This window comes from Ascaphus truei, chromosome 5 (genome assembly GCF_040206685.1).
Source record: "Ascaphus truei isolate aAscTru1 chromosome 5, aAscTru1.hap1, whole genome shotgun sequence".
Lineage (NCBI taxonomy): Eukaryota > Metazoa > Chordata > Amphibia > Anura > Ascaphidae > Ascaphus > Ascaphus truei.
In genome coordinates, this window is record NC_134487.1 from 208,818,034 (window position 1) to 208,838,217 (window position 20,184).

General features: G+C 45.1%; 1 protein-coding gene across 2 annotated transcripts in view; it reads left to right on the forward strand.

Annotated features, from left to right (window-relative positions):
- The first annotated feature begins 1,787 nt into the window (after positions 1–1,787).
- The window catches only part of PAIP2 (poly(A) binding protein interacting protein 2), an 84,481-nt gene continuing 66,084 nt past the window's right edge, over positions 1,788–20,184 (forward strand). Inside the window, exon 1 of one of the 2 annotated variants that reach the window (XM_075601625.1) lies at positions 1,788–1,875. Coding sequence is in view for 1 of the 2 variants with exons in the window: in XM_075601624.1 (XP_075457739.1) it covers positions 8,568–8,590 (23 nt within the window). In the remaining variant the exon portion in view is untranslated. Of the gene's footprint in view, positions 1,876–8,520; positions 8,591–20,184 lie in introns of those variants that run through there. The other variant, XM_075601624.1, reaches the window with a different exon arrangement.

The window sequence follows — 20,184 nt, forward strand, 5'->3', positions numbered from 1 at the left end:
GGATATCCTTCCCCCTCTACCAGATGCTCTCTGTGGTCCAGATGCCCCGTGTAAGCTGTGTCCCAGGCAACTTCTACCATTTGCTGCATGATCCATGCTGAGATTAATTCCTTTAAAGCTCCCTAAAACCCAGCCGAAGCGTCATCGTTAGTTTCTAATCCAGGCTAAAATTCGCACTGTGTAATTTGGGTCAGTGACCTCAGGATTGGGTGGGCGGTATCCCTGGTATAAGAGTGTGGCTCTTAGGGTGGGCCCCCTAGTGGTTTTGGGTGGTGACGCTACCATACTAGCAAAGTAAGGCTAAGGCCCCGCTCCCTCAGGCTGCGGTCCCAGTCACCGCCACAGCGCACGGCTCGGCGTGCGCTGTGCTATCAAGCCCCGCCCCCCCAGTCCGGCCGGTCCCAGTCCCTACCTTGTCGCGCACCTTTCCCCAGCCGTGCGCGACAGGTTTTCAGGGAGGCAGGAGAATTTGAACTCGACGTCTGCGACGGGGGCGTGGCGGTTCAGCCAATAAGGGCGAACCAGCCGCGGGACGTCATGGCCACGCCCCCTCCCGTCGCAAACCTTCCCTCTCCCCCCAAACCGCGGTATAGCGCTGTGCACACGCCGCCCCCCCACCGGGCACGCGTGCCACAGTGAAGACTGGGGATCTCAGCCTCAGTCAGCGCGCCCGCACTGCAGACAGGCGGCGCGCTGACAGGCACAGACCGCGATATGCGGTCTGTAGGGAGCCGGAGCGAGACGGGGGCGGGAGGTGTGGTTTGAGCGGAGGGACCCGCTACTCCCCCCCCTCCCTCCACGGGCTCGGTCTCCCGGGCTGCAGGAGGGAGCTGCTGCGGGCTGCTGGAAGGTAAGCAGCTCCCGCTCCCTCCCCCCTCCCCCACAAATGCCCTCCTCACACACGCTGATATACACACACACACACACACACCACCCCCTACCTTGTGGGGGAAGCTGTCTGACAGCTCCCGCCCCCGCTAGGCTCATCAGCGCACCACGTGTCGCGTCACCACTATGTCACTATGTCACCGCTCGGGATCACAATTTTGTTATATCCCCTGGCGGCTGACGCGTCACAGCACGTTGTGAGCCGTGCAGCGAGGGGGGACTGGGACCGGCTAGGAAAGGATACGCGGACACAGCGGCACCAAAGCCTAAGGCTAGCAATAGTAGGGGATCCCTCGCGGTCAATAGGACCAAGACGCTTTCCCAGCAGGTAGGGTCTTGATAGACTCAGTAAACCGGTGACCCACTGTTTTTTTTACTGGCTGTCTGGTCCGCCTGCGTGACAGACCTCTCTATGATGGCCATCGGTCATTCTCTGTGTACATGCAACCCTCTCCTCTGTTATTTTCCTGCAGTCCAATCTATCATCTTTATCACGTCTTTTTTTCATTGATTTCTCTCACAAGTTTCCCATTCTTTCCTACCCAATCAATTTTAACCACTCAATGTCCCACTTCTTTCTTTTCTCTTATGTTGTCCCCTCACTTCCATTATTTATGTTATCCTAATTCTCACTCACCCACCAACCCATTCACTCACTCACCCATTCACTTCCTCACCCACCCAGTTCATCTAGTAATATCTATTCCTCTCCCACATTAATTAACACTTTTAAACTTTTACACCCTGTCCATTAAAAACACAATGAGAAGTGACAGCTGTTCTCATCGCCCTTTTGATCTTGCACCTAAGTGCACAGAACCAGAACTTTAGTCGCAGAACCACAAAACGCTGACTTCGCATGCTTGAATAAAATGGCCGCGCATGCGCCCTCTCAAGTTTTTTTTTTTAAGGCACAGTCGCCTTCCCACGTAACACAACTAGCGGATGTGATGACATTTCCTGTCTTCGTGTTTGTTTTGTAAAGAGGTAGGTAACCCTCAAAAACATTAAGTTGCTAGTGCTTGTTAATAATATAGCAGAATGGTATCAATGATAAACCAGTCCAGCCGAAGCGCCGTTTAAGGAGACGGTAGTGTTCTTATTAGGCTTGGTTTTCTCGGCTTCTCTATGTCAGTAGTAGCAAGTGCTTGTAATGGCGGGTCACCGGATACAGCGCTCTCGCCTTTTTTTTTCTTTTTCGTACGTTCCATCGTGGCATTTAAATATGTGGGGAAAAGTGAATTGTGAAATATAAAGCAGGCGCGGTGTCTGTGCATATAAAGTGTACGCCGCGTTTGTACAGTACATTGAGGTGAAATAGCGATGTGTGCCTTTAGCTCGGTGAAATTGCGCAGTGCATGCGGGTGATACCCTAGTAGGCACATAGCTCACTCTTGGCACGCGAGCTGCCCTGCTGATCAAAACCGTGTAGTCACCTCTAGCCAAGTGTGGGCGCCCCCCTCAATGCACTCATATTAACGTAAGGAAATACCTCTGTTTATGTGCGAGGGGACTCGTGCTGTCATAACCATGCCACAAATATTTCATTTACTATTACTATAGTCTATCTAATAGATGCATTTATCTTAGAAAGTCGATCCTCTCCAATTTTAAGCAACTGCAGAGGTCATATTTAGGTAGTTAGATGCAAAGAAATATTTGAATCGCCTAGTTATGAATGTCATGTATGTAGTTATTCGCCAATGTTGTTATGTTGTTTAATACTGGTTATAGATGCATTTCCCGGTGTTTTTTGTTTTGTGTCTTTAAGTCAGTAATATAAAAATATGAAGCAAAAGTTTGGGTAAAATGAAAAGGCCTAGATAAGCACATAGCCTGGTTTCATCAAGAAAGACACCAAAACCATTAAGAGAAAAAATTGGGTTGTAAAACTTTATCAGGGATTATATTTCATCTTTATATTTAAAATAATAAAACTAATCCGTCTAATTCATGGGTGAAAAAAGGGATTTGCCCAAAGGCACAACAAGCTAGCATTGGGACTTGAATCACTTTCAGTATAGTGCCTGTACATCTAGGCCAATTCTCCAATGAAAACCTTATTTATTTATAAAATATTTTACCAGGAAGTAATACATTGAGAGTTACCTCTCGTTTTCAAGTATGTCCTGGGCACAGAGTAAAACAAATAATACATGGTTACATAAATGAACAGGGTATACATTATATACAAGACATTGCGTGCACAGTTAAAGAAAATATATATTATGGGCGTATGAAACAGTTACAGACCAGATTAAAATGTGAGACAGCCTTAGATTTGAAAGAACTTAAACTGGTGGTGGATGTGAGAGTCTCTGGTAGGTTGTTCCAGTTTTGGGGTGCACAGTAGGAGAAGGAGGAACGTCCGGATACTTTGTTGAGCCTTGGGACCATGAACAGTCTCTTGGAGTCTGATCTCAGGTGATAAGTGCTGCATGTGGTAGGGGTGAGGAGCTTGTTCAGATAGCTGGGTAGCTTGCCCATGAAGAATTTAAAGGCAAGACAGGAAAGGTGAACTTTGCGCCTAGACTCTAGTGATGACCAATCTAGTTCTTTGAGCATTTCGCAGTGATGTGTGTTGTAGTTGCATTGGAGAACAAAACGACAAATTGAATTGTAGAGGGTGTCAAGTTTGCTAAGGTGGGTTTGAGGTGCCGAGCCATATACTATGTCTCCATAGTCAATAATTGGCATTAGCATCTGCTGTGCGATACGCTTTCTGACCAGGAGACTTAGGGAGGATTTGTTCCTGTAAAGTACCCCTAGTTTGGCATAGGTCTTGGTTGTCAGGTTATCAATGTGCATTCCGAATGTTAAGTGGGAGTCAAACCATAAGCCCAGGTATTTAAAACTAGTGACGGGTTAGGGTGGTGTTAGCGTTGGTTCTAATCAGGAGCTCAGTCACTGGAAGCTTTAAAAATGTAGTCTTGGTCCCAAATACCATTGTTACAGTCTTGTCAGTGTTTAAAAACAGTTTGTTTTGGGATATCCAGTTTTCGAGTCTCAAAAAGTCAGACTGAAGTATGTGTTGAAGGTCAGAGAGGCTATGGCTGTGTGCATATAGGATTGTGTCGTCTGCATACATGTGTATTGAGGCTTCCTTACAAGCTGTGGGAAGATCATTAATGAACACTGAGAAGAGTAGGGGCCCCAGAACAGAGCCTTGCGGGACACCACAGGTGATATCCAGGGGGTTGGAGTTAGAGCCTGAGATGGACACATGTTGGGATCTTCCTGATAGGTAGGACTGAAACCAGTTTAAAGCATGCTTCCCTATTCCGGAGCTCTGGAGTTTAAGCAGGATAGCATGATCAACTGTGTCAAAAGCCTTTGCAAAATCTAGGAATACTGTACCAGTGAGTTGTCCCCGTTCCATTCCACACTGGATTTCATTGCAAACTTTTAGCAGGGTAGTTACGGTGGAGTGTTTGGGACGAAACCCAGATTGGAATTGACTAGGGAAATTTGTCTTGGTGTACAAATCGCTTAATTGTGGACACATTTTTTCCATGAATTTGGATAGAATTGGGAGAAGTGAGATTGGCCTGTAGTTTGAGACAGTGTTTTTGTCCCCACTTTTGAAGATTGGGACAACTCTGGCAGTTTTCCAGGTCTTTAGGGATATGGCCTGCAGACAGGATAGAGTTGACTATGGACGCAATTGGTTTGGCAATGGCTGGGGCACCAAGTCGTAGGAACCTAGATTGTAGTAAGTCAGGTCCACATTGGCTGCTTAGTTTTAGTTTGAGGAGCGCTTGTATAATCTCCCTTAGTTCGTCCAGTTTCGGCAGCAGGCTCTGGATGTTTATATGGGTGACAGATTGCCCTTTTTGTAATTTAAAGGTGGAATTCTCAGGGGCATGGGACAGAGCTGAAATGGGAGGACCTGGGTTAGGTTCAATATCACCTGCTAAAGAGAGTAACAGTACGAATAGGAATTTGGGTAGTTGTTTGGAAGTTGTACATTTGTGGTGTTTGCCATTAGAGTGAGCAGTGGTTGGTGTGCTGCTTTTTAGAGTTCTCCACCAACATTCAGTAGATGGTGCAAGGCTTTTGAGTAGTCCAGGGTGTATGGTGATGTTGGGTGTGGGCCAGGATGGAGGCGTTTGTAGTGGATAGAGGGAGTAACATCTCCATGAGGCCAGGAGAAAGAAAAAAGTTAAGATACATAGCAGGTTCATTATGCCAGAGGTAGGCAGTGCTGCGTGGAGCTGTTGTGAACAAAGTGAGTGTGTGCAGACTAAACAGCAAGGGTGTGCCTGTTCCTTGTCAAATGTTTTGGTGCATTGCAATGCTAGAGTCAGTTCAGGGTTTCAGTGTATTGTGCAGTCAGTTTTGGGAGAGGCTGCAGTGAAATAAGTTGTAAAGGGGTGGGGGGTTAAAATATGCAGGTTAGCAAGAATGGGATCATATTGTGATCTGAATAGCTTACCGTTTGTTCTCTTGAGTAAAAGAGTTTGCAGAAAGATGCAGTCACCAGTCACCTCTAGTCCAACTATAGTCTAACTATAACTTGTCACTTAAAAGCTCACTTTAAGATGCCTCACTATATGATGGCAATGCAGTTCCTGCAAATGCAGGAGGGGTATTAGTTTTATACAGCTAAAACAGTCACATGGCCCTCCCCCTCCCCAATTAATCAGCTAGTTCCAGTTGGTCAATTAAACGCACAGAGTTAAGAGGGGGGAAAAAAAAACACCTTTTGATATTCAAACATAGTAACTTATATCAATGCTAAAGGCCAGAGTCAATCTTTTAAACAGGACTTGCATATCAGGAACATACGTTTATCTCAGGTTAATGTTCAGCTCTGAAGATACTTCCTGTTGGGTTAATATATACTGTAACTTCCAAAGAATATAAAGGGAGGGGGTAGGGAGACCATTCGTCCCGGGACAGTCCCGGTTTTTGCTGGGCTGTACCGGTTGCCCATCCGTCCCGGGAATGTCCCGGGTTTTGCCCCTGGTGACTGGTCCCGTGCGCGATTCGGCGGAGGTGCGCGGGGGGAGCGCGAGGAGGATGCGGCGGTGCGCGGGGGCAGCGGAGGAGGATGCGACGGTGCGGGGGCAGCGTGAGGAGGATGCAGTGGTGCGCGAGGGCAGCGTGAGGAGGATGCGGCGGTGCTCGAGAGGCATATTATGGTGAGGGATATTGACTCCGTGAGTGCTGCCTGACTGTACTTACTAACAACAGCATGCTTGTGTTACTGTACAGCTTAAAAGCATAGTGCCCTGTTATTACAAAATATAGGCATCAACAAAATCATATTTTATGCCGATGCTAAATTGCACTCAACATTTTTCTATAGTGCTTGAAGCATTTCGTAAACAATTAGGCTTTTTTTTTATCTTGAACAATCACTACTATTAGTAATTTTTGTTATCTGTAATTTTTTATAGTGGGCTATTTTTGTACATTTTTAGTGCTTTTTTGATTTTTATATGTATCTTAACAAACAATGTTCTGGTAGCTAAAGGGTCGTGAACATAATGATATATAGTAGAAAATGAAGAATCGCCCTTCTCCCACGCTAGTAACAGGTTATAAGAGGTATCCTTCGATTGGTAAAGATCTGTTATTAGTAAATGTTTGCAAGTACCACAAGTAAATGTCTGTTGGTAGTCGTCGTATTAGTCGTAGGGGTTAAACGGATGCTTCCTCTTCAAGCTGATTTGCCAGCCACTTGTAATCCAAACTATCACAAACACTGAAGGGTGCATGATTTTTATATATTTTTTTCCCTGCCTTTGCATTCAAATGTCTGTAATATATGGGAACAGAAAGAAAAATGTTCTGTCTGGAGCAAACGTTGAGATACTGTTCAAACAACATTGATAGGAAGTGTCCTCTGATTATATGATTTTTTTTATTTTTTTGACATTCAGGGCTGTATCTGCTCATGGCAGGCACCCAATATTGCTACTTAAAGTATTTTGGAGTGCCTCCCTCCACATGGGTGTGTAGATATATACAGGGATGGGGAAATTCCAGGGGCCTAAAAATGTATTCCTGGTGCCCATGTTGCGGCTAAGTACTGACTGACCTGTCAGTCACTGCTACGAACATCAGTAGCGTATACTATCCTGCTTTGCTAACTTTTGCAGTACGTGATGCTGTCTGACAGGTCCGTCAGCGTGGTGAAGCGAGCGAACAGTGCAGGGGGTTGAGGAGGAGGGGGGCGAGGAGGCTGTCTGGCTTATAAAAAGACCCAGTCTGGCTTCTACGATTTATTTATTTAATATAGCTGTGCACCAGTGTAAAGGCTCCATTATATATATATATATAACAAAACAGCAGCCAGCACTCCAAGCAACAAATGTAAAGTCAAGGTGCATGCTCCATAGAAATCAATATAGAAACCCTGTCTTCCCATAAGAAAAGGCACAAAAGCAGCAACACTCAGATAAAGCAAAAAGACATGTATTAGCAGTTACAAAACAGCACACTATAAACCCAACGTTTCGGTCCTAGGCAGGACCTTCCTCAGGTAATCTCTATCCAGCGGTTGACAAATCACCAAAAAATCTACTCGCCGCACAAAAAAATCTACTCGCCACCTAGTACCAAACGTGTGCTGCTTGGGCCAATATTTACTCGCCCGGGGGTTAAATCCACTCGCCCGGGGCGAGCAAATGTATAAGTTTGTCGAACACTATATATCTATCTATATCTATATATATATCTCTATATATCTATATCTCTATATACCTATATCTCTTACACGGCCATGTGTAAGTACAGGCAAATAGAAAGTTCTGTATGGAAGAAGCCCTCAGTTCAGGTACACTGCACTGCTTCAGGGATTCTCCATGTACTGTGCTGTTCCAATGGTAGAATCACACTTTCACACAGCTCCCCCAGGGTTCGGAAGGATAAATGGAGTGTATTTCAGATAAGCAGTAAATCATTTATTTAGCAAAATAGCACGAGACGGCAAAATGCATTGCTCAAATTTGTTTTGGATTGTCCGACGGAGGCTTCCGTAGTTACCTAGTGGCACTCGAGATTCAAGCTGCGCAGTCTCTCCACCGGACGCGATGGGAGAGACCTGATACTGCGGGAGTGCATGTGAATTCTAGGGGTAGCCGACCCAGACTTTTCTTATATGTGAGTGTGTATGAGCTGCTGTTTTGCTAAATAAATAATTGCTTATCTGAAATACTACCCATTTATCCTTCCGAACCTTGGGGGAGCTGTGTGAAAGTGTGATTCTACCATTGGAACAGCACAGTACATGGAGAATCCCTGAAGCAGTGCAGTGTACCTGAACTGAGGGCTTCTTCCATACAGAACTTTCTATTTGCCTGTACTTACACATGGCCGTGCAAGTAGTGTGTGTCCTATCTATCTATCTATCTGTCTATCTATCTATCTATCTATCTATCTATCTATCTATCTATCTATCTATCTATCTATCTATCTATCTATCTATCTCTATCCTTTCATCAGCCATTGGCATTTATCCCCTCCCTGCATTACATTGGGCACCATTTGGCTTGAGTGCTTACAGTTGTATGGTCTTATATCATTCTATGTATTCATTATTATTATAGTTGCTGATTTTTTTTCTTTTGCTCCCCTTTTTTCTTTGTGTTGTTCTTATTCTGAGGATCTTGGGTAGATCTCTATAGGGGTAGAGCAGCAGGCCTGTCCGTTCCAGGCTGTGTCAGTTTGGGATGACCACATTCCAGCAGATACGGTAATATTCTATTCACTCTATACTTTGTCCCTGTCAATACACCCAACACAGAGTTAGTGTCCGAGTTTCGCTCTGTTTTTCCACATATAGGTACACCCAAATATATAAGTATAAGCAGCAATGTCCAATGAAGACAGGAGCAATTACATGGCACTATGGCCCATTACCTGTATGTTGCAGGAACACTGAGAACATCCACGGCGTGCACTTTGACAAAGTGCTTCGGCATGAAATGCGTAGGTGTGCATGTAGTCCCTGTTTTTTGGAAGCTTGCAATAAACAGCTGATTTGTTATGTTTGGAGTCTGCCTGGGATGTATTCCTCTTTTCAATTCTGAAAGTCGCTGGCTGTGCTGTTTGGCATACTAGTATCTGGACATCACTCCCCCAGCCTGAACATCCCCCCTTCCTGCACATCACATCCCCTGTCTGCACATCACTCTCCAAGCCTGCACATCACCCCTTCCTGCACATCCCATCACATACCCTGCCTGCACATCACCCCCCACACATCCCATCCCCCCTGTCCATCACGTCCCCCCCCTTCTTGCACATCGACACACACACACATACACACACACACAACCTCTCCCTCCCTACTTGTACCTCCGCTGGGGGCGAAGAGAGAAGGGAGCTGGTTCCTGGTCGGGGGACTCAGAGACAGCTTACATCCCCGCCCAGACTCCGTGAGATCTTCCCTCCTCCCTGTCACGGTCACAGCTTCTCTGCACAGATCAGCTGCTGCTGCGGGTAAGTGTTGCGTGGGGCTGCCGCTGTGACGCCAGCTTCAGGGAGAGCTGGGAGAGTTATCCCAGCTTTCCCCCTCCAGTAGACGTGGAATCCCTGATCGCGGCGGCCATTTAAAAAAAAAAATCATGATCCCGGTTTTAACGCGGTCGTATCGGGTGGACCCCGAGGACCGTGCTATAACTGGATTCAGCTGTAGCTATATGGAATAAGGGACCATGTTGAAATAAAGTAAAGTGCTCATTGTGGGATGGAGTATACCTACGGTTGGAGGTCCAGCCGACGGCTGATCTCATTAAGGTTTGAGGGTGGGGATGTTAGGGGGTGTTACATAGCCTGGAGATTGGTCCAGCCGCACAGCAGTCCCAATGTTGGCGGTATGCCAGATAGGCTTCATTGAAAAGGTGTGTTTTCAAAGCGTTTTTAAATGTCTGAATGTTGGGCAGTACATGGTAGGGAATTCCAGAGAGAGGAGGTAGCAAGGAAGAAGTCTTGTAGGCGGGTGTGGGAGGAGGAACTGCGTATGTCGTGGGTAGAATGTAGGGGATGTTTAGGTGTGTGTGTGTGTGTGTATTTATTTAAAGAAGTCAAAATCTGAAATTAGTCCTATTTTATGAGGGGGAAAAAATATATCAAAATCATTTGAAGACTCCCAGCTAGCTACAAATGTGTTTGGGGAAACATGTTACTCGTGTAAATACCTTGTGATATGTACCCTAAGGAAATATGTATTTTTATGCTTTATATCTGTTTTAAACTCATGGAATCTTTAAATTAGAATTGCTTGAGCTGAGGAAGTGTAGAGCTCTCGAAAGTTTGTCTTAAAATATCAATTATTAGTCCAAATAAAAAAGGTATCGCCTAATACTGAAGTACTTATTTACTCTGCACTATTTTTATGCTAGAAGCTAGGTTTCCTTTGCCAATGATGGCATTTAACTTTTGCGTTCAGCCCTAAAAAATGCAGGCGTAAAATTTTATGGCGTTGTACTAATTTGGGGCCTCTATTTGCTAAAACCGTATGTACACCTACTATAAATATTTGGTATCGTTGTACGCTGGGATCCCAGGGCAATAACATTTTAGTTTTCATTTCGGTGAATACTGTACACTATTCTTCTGAGATGTTGATGAAGTCTGAAATGATTGGCCTTTATATTTTTGTCACAAATTCACATAGTTTCTACCAGATTCCCAGCCAGAAATGTTGGAATACCTAGGGGCATATACTTTCAGGAGGGTAGTTTTTATAATGGCGTGTACGTTTTTGCATTTCAGGCCTAAAACGTGTAGGCGTGAAGAGCCTTACACAATGTTACTCCTTTGTGCCTGTTTTGAAGAGGAAAAAAAATGTATGCAAACCTAACAATATCTGGTATCAATATACTTGGGAGACCCAGGGAATGGTATTTCTATCCATGGTTACATTACAATTTCAGATTAGTAGGCCTATAGTGAAATTAGGGGTCTTTATAGTTTTTTCTCAAATTTCCGTTGCATACATAGTTACATAGTAGATGAGGTTGAAAAAAGACATGCGTCCATTAAGTTCAACCTATGCTAAATTTAGATGACAGATTCTTTATCCTATATCCATACTTACAGTATATTGATCCAGAGGAAGGCAAACAAAAAACCCCAGTGAAATATCATCAAATGATATCTCATAAGGGGAAAAATAAATTCATTCCTGACTCCAAGAATTGACAATCAGATTACTCCCTGGTCAACATCCTTCCCATGTTTACTTATTTGGTATATCCCTGTATACTTTTCTTTTCTAAAAATATATCCCAATTTTTATTTTTTATTTTTTTTTAAATCTATTGTATTTGCCATTAGTCTCCATGGGTAATGAATTCCACATTTTAACTGCCCTTACTGTAAAGAACCCTTTCCTTTGTTGCTGGTGAAATCGCCTTTCCTCCAACCTTAAGGGATGACCCGAGTCTTTTGTAATGATCATGGGATGAATAGTTCTTTTGAAAGCTCCTTGTATTGTCCCCGAAAATATTTGTATATAGTTATCATATCCCCTCTTAGACGGCTCTTTTCTAATGTAAATAAATCTAATTTAGCTATCCTCTCCTCATAAGTTAGATTGTCCATCCCCTTTATTAATATGGAGGCTCTTCTCTGCACTCTCTCTAGTTCCATAATGTTTTTTCTAAGGAGTGATGCCCAAAATTGTACTCTATATTCAAGGTGTGGTCTTACTAATGCTTTATAAAGGGGCATAATTATGTTTACTTCCCTTCCATCCATTGCCCGTTTAATGCAAGATAAGATCTTGTTTGCCTTTGCAGCTACTGCATGACATTGGGTACAATTGCTAAGCCTGCTGTCTGCAAGCACTCCTAAATCCTTCTCCATCAAGGATTCCCCCATTTAATTTGTAAGTCGCCTGTTTATTCTTGCTTCCCAAATACAGGCATACCCCGCTTTAACATACGCAATGGGACCGGAGCATGTATGTAAAGTGAAAATGTACTTAAAGTGAAGCACTACTTTTTTTTCCACTTTACGATGCATGTACTATACTGCAATCGTCATATACGTGCATAACTGATGTAAATAATGCATTTGTAACCAAAATAAATATAGTAAGCTTTATAGAAAGATAATCTTTAATGTCAGCTGATTTTTTTTCTTACTAGTGCTGGCAGATGCAAAATGGATTAACGGAAAATTATGTAAAAATTATGTCAATTACCCCACTCACTCAATCCCCCCCACAAAATACATACCAAAACCCCCCACCCCTCTAAATACATGTAACCCCACCCCGCAATACATAATAAAAATACCCGCTCCCGCCAATACATTTTAAAAAGACCCCCACCGACTCAATACATTTTTTTTTTAAAAAACACCGCCTTAATACATTTTAAAAGAGCCCCACCGCCTCAATACATTTTGAAAAGATCCCCCCCCCCATACAAAAATCGGGCCGCACGGGTAAAATCATCACATCTCCTCCAACACCCCTCATATCACCACCCTGCGTCTCCCATATATCACCCCTACTGCATGTCCCTCACATCACCCCCCTGCATGTCCCTCACATCATCCCCCCCGTGCATGTCCCTCACATCATCCCCCCCGTGCATGTCCCTCACATCATCCCCCCCCTGCATGTCCCTCACATCATCCCCCCCTGCATGTCCCTCACATCACCCCCCCGTGCATGTCCCTCACATCATCCCCCCGTGCATGTCCCTCACATCATCCCCCCCTGCATGTCCCTCACATCATCCCCCCCCTGCATGTCCCTCACATCATCCCCCCCCCCCTGCATGTCCCTCACATCATCCCCCCCTGCATGTCCCTCACATCATACCCCCCCTGCATGTCCCTCACATCATCACCCCCCCTGCATGTCCCTCACATCATCCACCCCCCCTGCATGTCCCTCACATCATCCCCCCCCTGCATGTCCCTCACATCATCCCCCCCCTGCATGTCCCTCACATCATCCCCCCCCTGCATGTCCCTCACATCATCCCCACCCCTGCATGTCACTCACATCATCCCCACCCCTGCATGTCCCTCACATCATCCCCCCCCCTGCATGTCCCTCACATCATCCCCCCCTGCATGTCCCTCACATCCTCCCCCCCCTGCATGTCCCTCACATCATCACCCCCCCTGCATGTCCCTCACATCATCACCCCCCCTGCATGTCCCTCACATCATCCCCACCCCTGCATGCCCCTCACATCATCCCCCCCCCCTGCATGTCCCTCACATCATCCCCCCCTGCATGTCCCTCACATCATACCCCCCCTGCATGTCCCTCACATCATCACCCCCCCTGCATGTCCCTCACATCATCTACCCCCCCTGCATGTCCCTCACATCATCCCCCCCTGCATGTCCCTCACATCCCCCCCTGCATGTCTCTCACATCATCCCCACCCCTGCATGTCCCTCACATCATCCCCACCCCTGCATGTCCCTCACATCATCCCCCCCTGCATGTCCCTCACATCATCCCCCCCTGCATGTCCCTCACATCCTCCCCCCCCCTGCATGTCCCTCACATCATCACCCCCCCTGCATGTCCCTCACATCATCCCCACCCCTGCATGCCCCTCACATCATCCCCACCCCTGCATGTCCCTCACATCATCCCCCCCCTGCATGTCCCTCACATCATCACCCCCCCTGCATGTCCCTCACATCATCCCCACCCCTGCATGCCCCTCACATCACCCCCCCTGCATGTCCCTCACATCACCCCCCCTGCATGTCCCTCACATCACCCCCCCTGCATGTCCCTCACATCATCCCCCCCTGCATGTCCCTCACATCACCCCCCTCCCTGCATGTCCCTCACATCACCCCCCATGTCCCTCACATCAACCCCCCCCCCATGTCCCTCACATCAACCCCCCAAATGTCCCTCCTCCCTTTCTTCCCCTACCTGAAGCAGCGTGCAGGTTGCGGGCGGCAGAAGCATGGCAGTAAGCGGAGGCTCTGAACGGGCTCGGGGGGGGGGGGTGATCGGAAGAGCCAGGCTGGGTGGGGGGGTGATCGGAAGAGCCAGGGGGGTGGGGGGTGATCGGAAGAGCCGGGGGGGGGGAATGGGGGGATGATCGGAAGAGCCAGGGGGGGTGGGGGGGTGATCGGAAGAGCCAGGGGGGTGGGGGGGTGATCGGAAGAGCCAGGGGGGGTGGGGGGGTGATCTGAAGAGACAGGGGGGTGGGGGGAGTGATCGGAAGAACCAGGGGGGGTGGGGGATTGATCGGAAGGACCAGGGGGGGTGGGGGATTGATCGGAAGGGGTGGGGGGGTGATCGGAAGAGCCAGGGGGGTGATCTGGAGAGCCAGGGGAGGTGGGGGGTGTTCGTAAGAGCCAGGCATTGGATGAGCCGGGGAAAGGAAGAGCCAGGGGGAAGCTGGGGAACTGAAGAGCTAGGGGAGCCGGGTAAAGGAAGCGCCGGGGAGAGGAAGAGAGGGCACACCGCCGCAGCATGCGCACGCTGCCCCCTGGTGTCCGTACTCGCGAAGCAAGTGTACGTACACAGGGGGTAAGGTGCAATTAAAAAAAAATGTACGTACTTGTGAGTGTACGTAAAACGGGTGTACTTAAAACGGGGTATGCCTGTACATAACCTTACATTTATCTGTATTAAACCTCACCTGCCATATACTTGCCCACGTTTCCAGTCTCTCCAAGTCCTTCTGGAGAGAAATTACATCCTGCTCTGATTCTACAACTTTACACAATTTAGTGTCATCAGCAAAGATGGAGAATTTGCTCACTATGCCAAACACAAGGTCATTCATAAACAAGTTAAAAAGCAGGGGTCCCAGTACTGATCCCTGAGGTGTTCCACTTTATCCCAACCTGAAGAAAAAATTCCATTTATAAAAACTCTGTGTATCCTTCAACCAGTTTTCAATCCAGGTGCATATATTTTTACTGAGTCCAATTTGCTTTATTTTGTACACCAACCTCTTGTGTGGAACAGTATCAAAAGCCTTTGCAAAATCTAAGTAGACCACATCAACTGCATTACCCTGGTCTAAATTTCCTATTTGCCTCCTCAAAGAAACACATGGTTATTTTGGAATGATCTATCCTTCATATGAGTGTAACAAAAGGGATAGACAGCACTCAGAATGACAATGCAGGGTGCAAAAGGAACAAAGAGGACCCCAATTCCTCAAATAATAACCAAAATATAAAAATGTGTTCTAGCACTCACTGACAGAATACTGTAAAACATGGGAGTATGCCAAAATGAAAAAGTTTTAATAATAGAAGCACAAGATATATATAAATTGGAACAATGCAAATGAAAATCACACAAGTACAAAGATTACCCTATAAATGCACCTGCACCATTTTTTTGACCTTATGTAATTTTCTTTCCAAAAATCACGCTGCAGATGTCCCTAAAGATTTGGAAAAGATATTAAAGCACAAGATTAATTTGGAACTACATGCGATTACGCTTGCGGAATATTTTCGTGTCAAACGTATAGGTTTTCCCTGTCCTTTCCCCTTTCCCTGTATCGTTCCCCCACATTGTATGCACTTTTTATTGTTCCTATTTTATATATCTTGTGCTTCTATTATTAAAACTTTTTCATTTTTGATCTAGCTCCCTTTTTTAAATCTAGGCACCACATCTGCGTTATGCTAATCTTGTGGTACTGAGCCTGTGGAAATGGAGTCCTTGAATATTAAATGTAATGGTTTGGCTATTACTTAATTTAACTCCTTAAGAACTCTTGGACTATATAACTGAGTGCTGCTAATTGTCCAACTTGTAACAGGCAGATTTATGGGGGGGGGGGAGGGTTGTCATGTGACTGCTTAGATGTATAAAAGTAATATAGTTAGACTATAGTGTGACTAAAGGTTGATTGGGGACTGCATCTTTCTTCTACAAACTCTTCTACACAAGGCAACAAATGGTGAGCTACTCTGACCACACTATGATCCCATGCTTGTTAGCCTGCACAATTAAGCCCCCTTTACGCCTTATTTTACTGCAGCCTCTCCCAACACTGACTGCACACAACTGCCCCCCCCACCCCACTCAACCCTGTACAAACCCTGAATAGACCCTAGCATTGCAATGCAGCAAAACATTTTGACAAGGAAAAGGCACACCTCTGCTGTTTTAATCTGTACACACTCACTTGGCTCACAACAGCTTCATGCTGCATTACCTACCTCTGTGATAATGAACCTGGTATTTACCTCAACTTTGTTCTTTCTCGTGGCCACATGGAAATGTTAGGCCTCGGATATGGTGCCGCAGACCGTGCGGACGCAATCAGACTGCCTTAAGGCAGTGTTCGCGTCCATGCAGGTGCGCGGAAGCGGGAGAGGGCGCGCGTTACGTGATAAATCAGAATAACTGATTTCTCCGCGCGACAGGTCATGTGAGCAGTTCTCCCTATGAGGGCGAACCAGCTCTGTGATGTCACTAGGAATGCCCCCAGGTACGCCCCCACGGCCCGTCCACCATTGCCAGGGAAAGCACCCGCTTTCCCTCAACCTCCGCGCGCGAGTAGGCACTATGGCCTCAGTGCAAGGCTTTTGAAGAAAGAGTTAGGCTATCTACTGAATGTTGGTGGAGAACTCTGAAAAACAGCACACCAACCACCTCGCACTCTAATGGCAAACATCACAAATTTACAACTACGCAAATTTCTACTCCTACTATTACTCACTTTAGCAGGTGATATTGAACTTAAACTTATACAGAGTGCCTATTGCTCTCCAATCACAGAGACAAAAGTAAGTTCACCGGTGCATATGGGAATAGGGTGTATAGCTATACAAAAAACGGTCACAACCAGAGTGTTGGCCCGGGAAAGAATCCGAAACAGATTGCACTCAATAGGGGTAAATAAATAGGTTGGACAATGTATAATCCTAGGTAATGGTAACCTACTGTATGCCATATAACACAAATTTATTAATCATAGTAACAAAATAACGTGAAGGGTATATATAAAAGTGTGTTTAAAATCAAGGTGGTGGAAATGCTGTATTATGGAGGTATATGGCTCCTAAGCCTATACTTGGCAGCCTATATCAATGGGACAATTATCCCTAGGAACTGATAAGGTCTGTATGTAGTGTAGAATATGTCTACATCTAATAGGTAACCCAAATATATTGTTGCTGGATGGTGGAAACAATGCTGATATACACTGGCGACACACTTTATTCGAGCTCGGCTAGTCCCACGAATTTGGGTATACCCGGGTGTATTGAGGTTTGTGACTGTTTTCTGCCCGAGTGCATTGAGGTATTTTCCAGGCAGGGATTGAAGCATTTTATTCCCGCTGGCTGCAATATGCACAGTATATATATATATATACTGCATTACAATTCATGAATTTATGCCATCTGGTAGACACGCGAAGCATTGCAGCCTATTAAATCCTAATCATTATCATTTAACAGATCAGCCGCCCGTCAGCCAGGCATGAACCCAGGCTGGGAAGGCAAACACAACGGGGCTTGTCAGAGGTGAGGAGCGGCGCATTCCAGGTATCTGCCAGGTACATACTGGGTATTTGCTCGAATAAAGTGTGTCGGTGCAGTAGCCAATCTACTGAGACAGTAACTTGCTTGTATAGGAGTGCCAAACAAACAAAGTAGGTTCACATGCAAGGTATCCTGTTCAAGACACTGGCGGTTGTATCACATAGACATACACCAATGTCTGAGTATATTTAGATGTGTCTAAATGTTAGCTACTATTGGTCATTGTATTACACATAGCATAAAACCAAATAGCAAGTCTCTATTCATGCATACCAAAAGTATCAACAAGGTATCAAGCGTGTGAACACTGTCAACGTCTAATTATTGCCAGCATACAAGTAGATGTACTTCGCTCCTAGATGTTTTAAAGTGAGTATACACACAATATAGTATAACCACTGCAGAGTCTAACCGAACATGTATCCCGTCGGGCAATTCCATATGGTGTTAGTAGCAAGGTAAATGTCTAAACTCTTATCCGTGTATTGACCGTATAGGATGTAGACAATTTAGTATAGTATATATATAAAATGCACTTTAGTAGAGACTGTATGCATGTAAACATTAGCTCCATACGACCCGGATATCTGGCCGTTAGTCCAGCCGAACAGCTCACAGTGCAGCAGTCCCCACCACCAACGTCAATGCGCTGACGTCATCTAAACCGACGGCCCGTTTCGCATACGAGATTACGCTTCGTCAGGGTAGGAGCGATAACAATTAAACTCCCTATCCATCCTTAAATAGCCTCCTCCCATTACAATTGAGGGTATCACCCAGATCTCATTGGTTAGTACTAATACATATGGTATGTTTCTGTTTCACCAGTATGGAGATTGTGATACGTTCCCAATGGGTTAAAACTTCCATCAAGTGACATATTGTTGCAATAGATTAAATGTATAATGTAATCCAATCTTTTGTATCATTGTGTTATGGTATGAAATTAGTCCAGATAACCAATTCACACGTTCTAACTATTGTTATACAGATGTACACTTAACCATAGTGAGAATTCTTAACTCCTTACTTGATTTACCAGATCTGTTGTACATGATCAAATCACTAAATACACATAATGTAATCTAACATGTAGTTACTCGAACACCGGGTATGTACAATATTGGTGACATAATATACCTTACTGCCATAGTGTACAGAAAGTAAGCACACGGACAGTAATGGCCTCAAAATAACCATAGATGAGAGGTGTACCCATACATATGGTACATGATGTAGGAGTGTATGCCCTTACATTGAACCGCCTCCAAAAGTCAAAACGATTCGACTAGGGCATAGGACTCGTTGATAAATTCCTGGATCCCACTCCTGATATGGTTTAACAATAATGTGGACCATTTGTTATTGGTACTTGGAGGTGAAATTGATAAATAGGATGCAATGGGACCAAAACAGTGATTTGACTTAAAGACGTAAAATACCTCGAAAGGTATATTCAGTAGGTATATATATCAGATATGGTTTAGATGTTATTCACAGGAAGGGTGTATATATAAACCCTTCATTCGAACCGCCCGGATATAACGTCTGTAAGTTGTGAATCCATCTACACACTATTTGCATAAGGTGACAGTCCCAGTTGCCTTTCCTGGGTCTCCATGGAACATGTTCGATGCCGCAGAAGCTGAGATCACCGTTATGGGCTTCGTTAACATGTCTTGCTAAGGGCATGTCCTTGCAGTTCCTAATAGATCCACCATGCTCAAGGACTCATATTTTCAACGGTGTGGGTTTTGCCCACATACCTTTTTCCACATTTGCAGGTGATCAAATACACTACCCCTGTGGTAAGGCAGTTGATTAAGTCCTTGATGTGATGCACTTTATAGGTATTGAGAAGTTCTTAGTTTTTAGCATGTAAGTACACGCTTTGCATCTACTGCAAGGATATGATCCTGTAGGTTTCCTATCACCTAACCGAGTTTTAGATTGCTTCTCTTGGTAATGGCTATGTACGAGTTTGTCCTTTAAGTTTTTAGCTCGTCTACAAGTCATAGTAGGACTCGTCTTAAGGACCTATTTAAGATCATCATCTTCCATTAGTACGTGCCAATGGTTTTTAAAGATATTTCTGATGTTATTCCATTGACTGTGCCAGTATCGTATGATATTATCTGCATTTTGACCTGGTCTTTGTCCACTGACTAGTAGTCTCTCCCTTGGTGTCACTCTTGCTTTTTTGATGAACTGTGTCCTCTCTCCAGAACTCGTGTGGTCATATCCCTTGCTTGTAAATCGAACTAAACCAGACTGGAACAGTTCCGTCTTAACCTCCGGAACTGTCATGTGGGAATATTAACCACTGTATGATGTGGGTGGTGGCTATCTGCCACCAAGAGATTGTTTTGTGGAGGTGGATTTACGGTATATGGTTGTTTCTAGGCTGCCATCCTTATTCTGGCTTATTGTTGGGTCAAGGAAGTTGATTTTTGCTCTGTCTACTTCGTATGTAAGTCTGAAGTTGTGGCAAATATCATTCAGTGCTTCAATGAAATCACGCAATAATTTCTCCGAACCCCTCCACACGAGTAACACGTCTATATGGCCCGTAAATGTATCCAGGGCCTCGCTGAAGACCACTGTCTCCTATATATATCTACATATATCTATATATATATAGAGATATAGATATAGATATAGATATCAAAAAGAGAAAGAGCGCGCAGCCCATAGCGTAAAATTTTATAAAAATATAAATGGAGGAGGGAAACAAGCTCACTCACAAACGACAAATAATAAAAGGCATTTGAAAAGTATCACCACCACGGGAACAGCAGGTTGAAACCTCCACAGCAAGATGAGATGAGC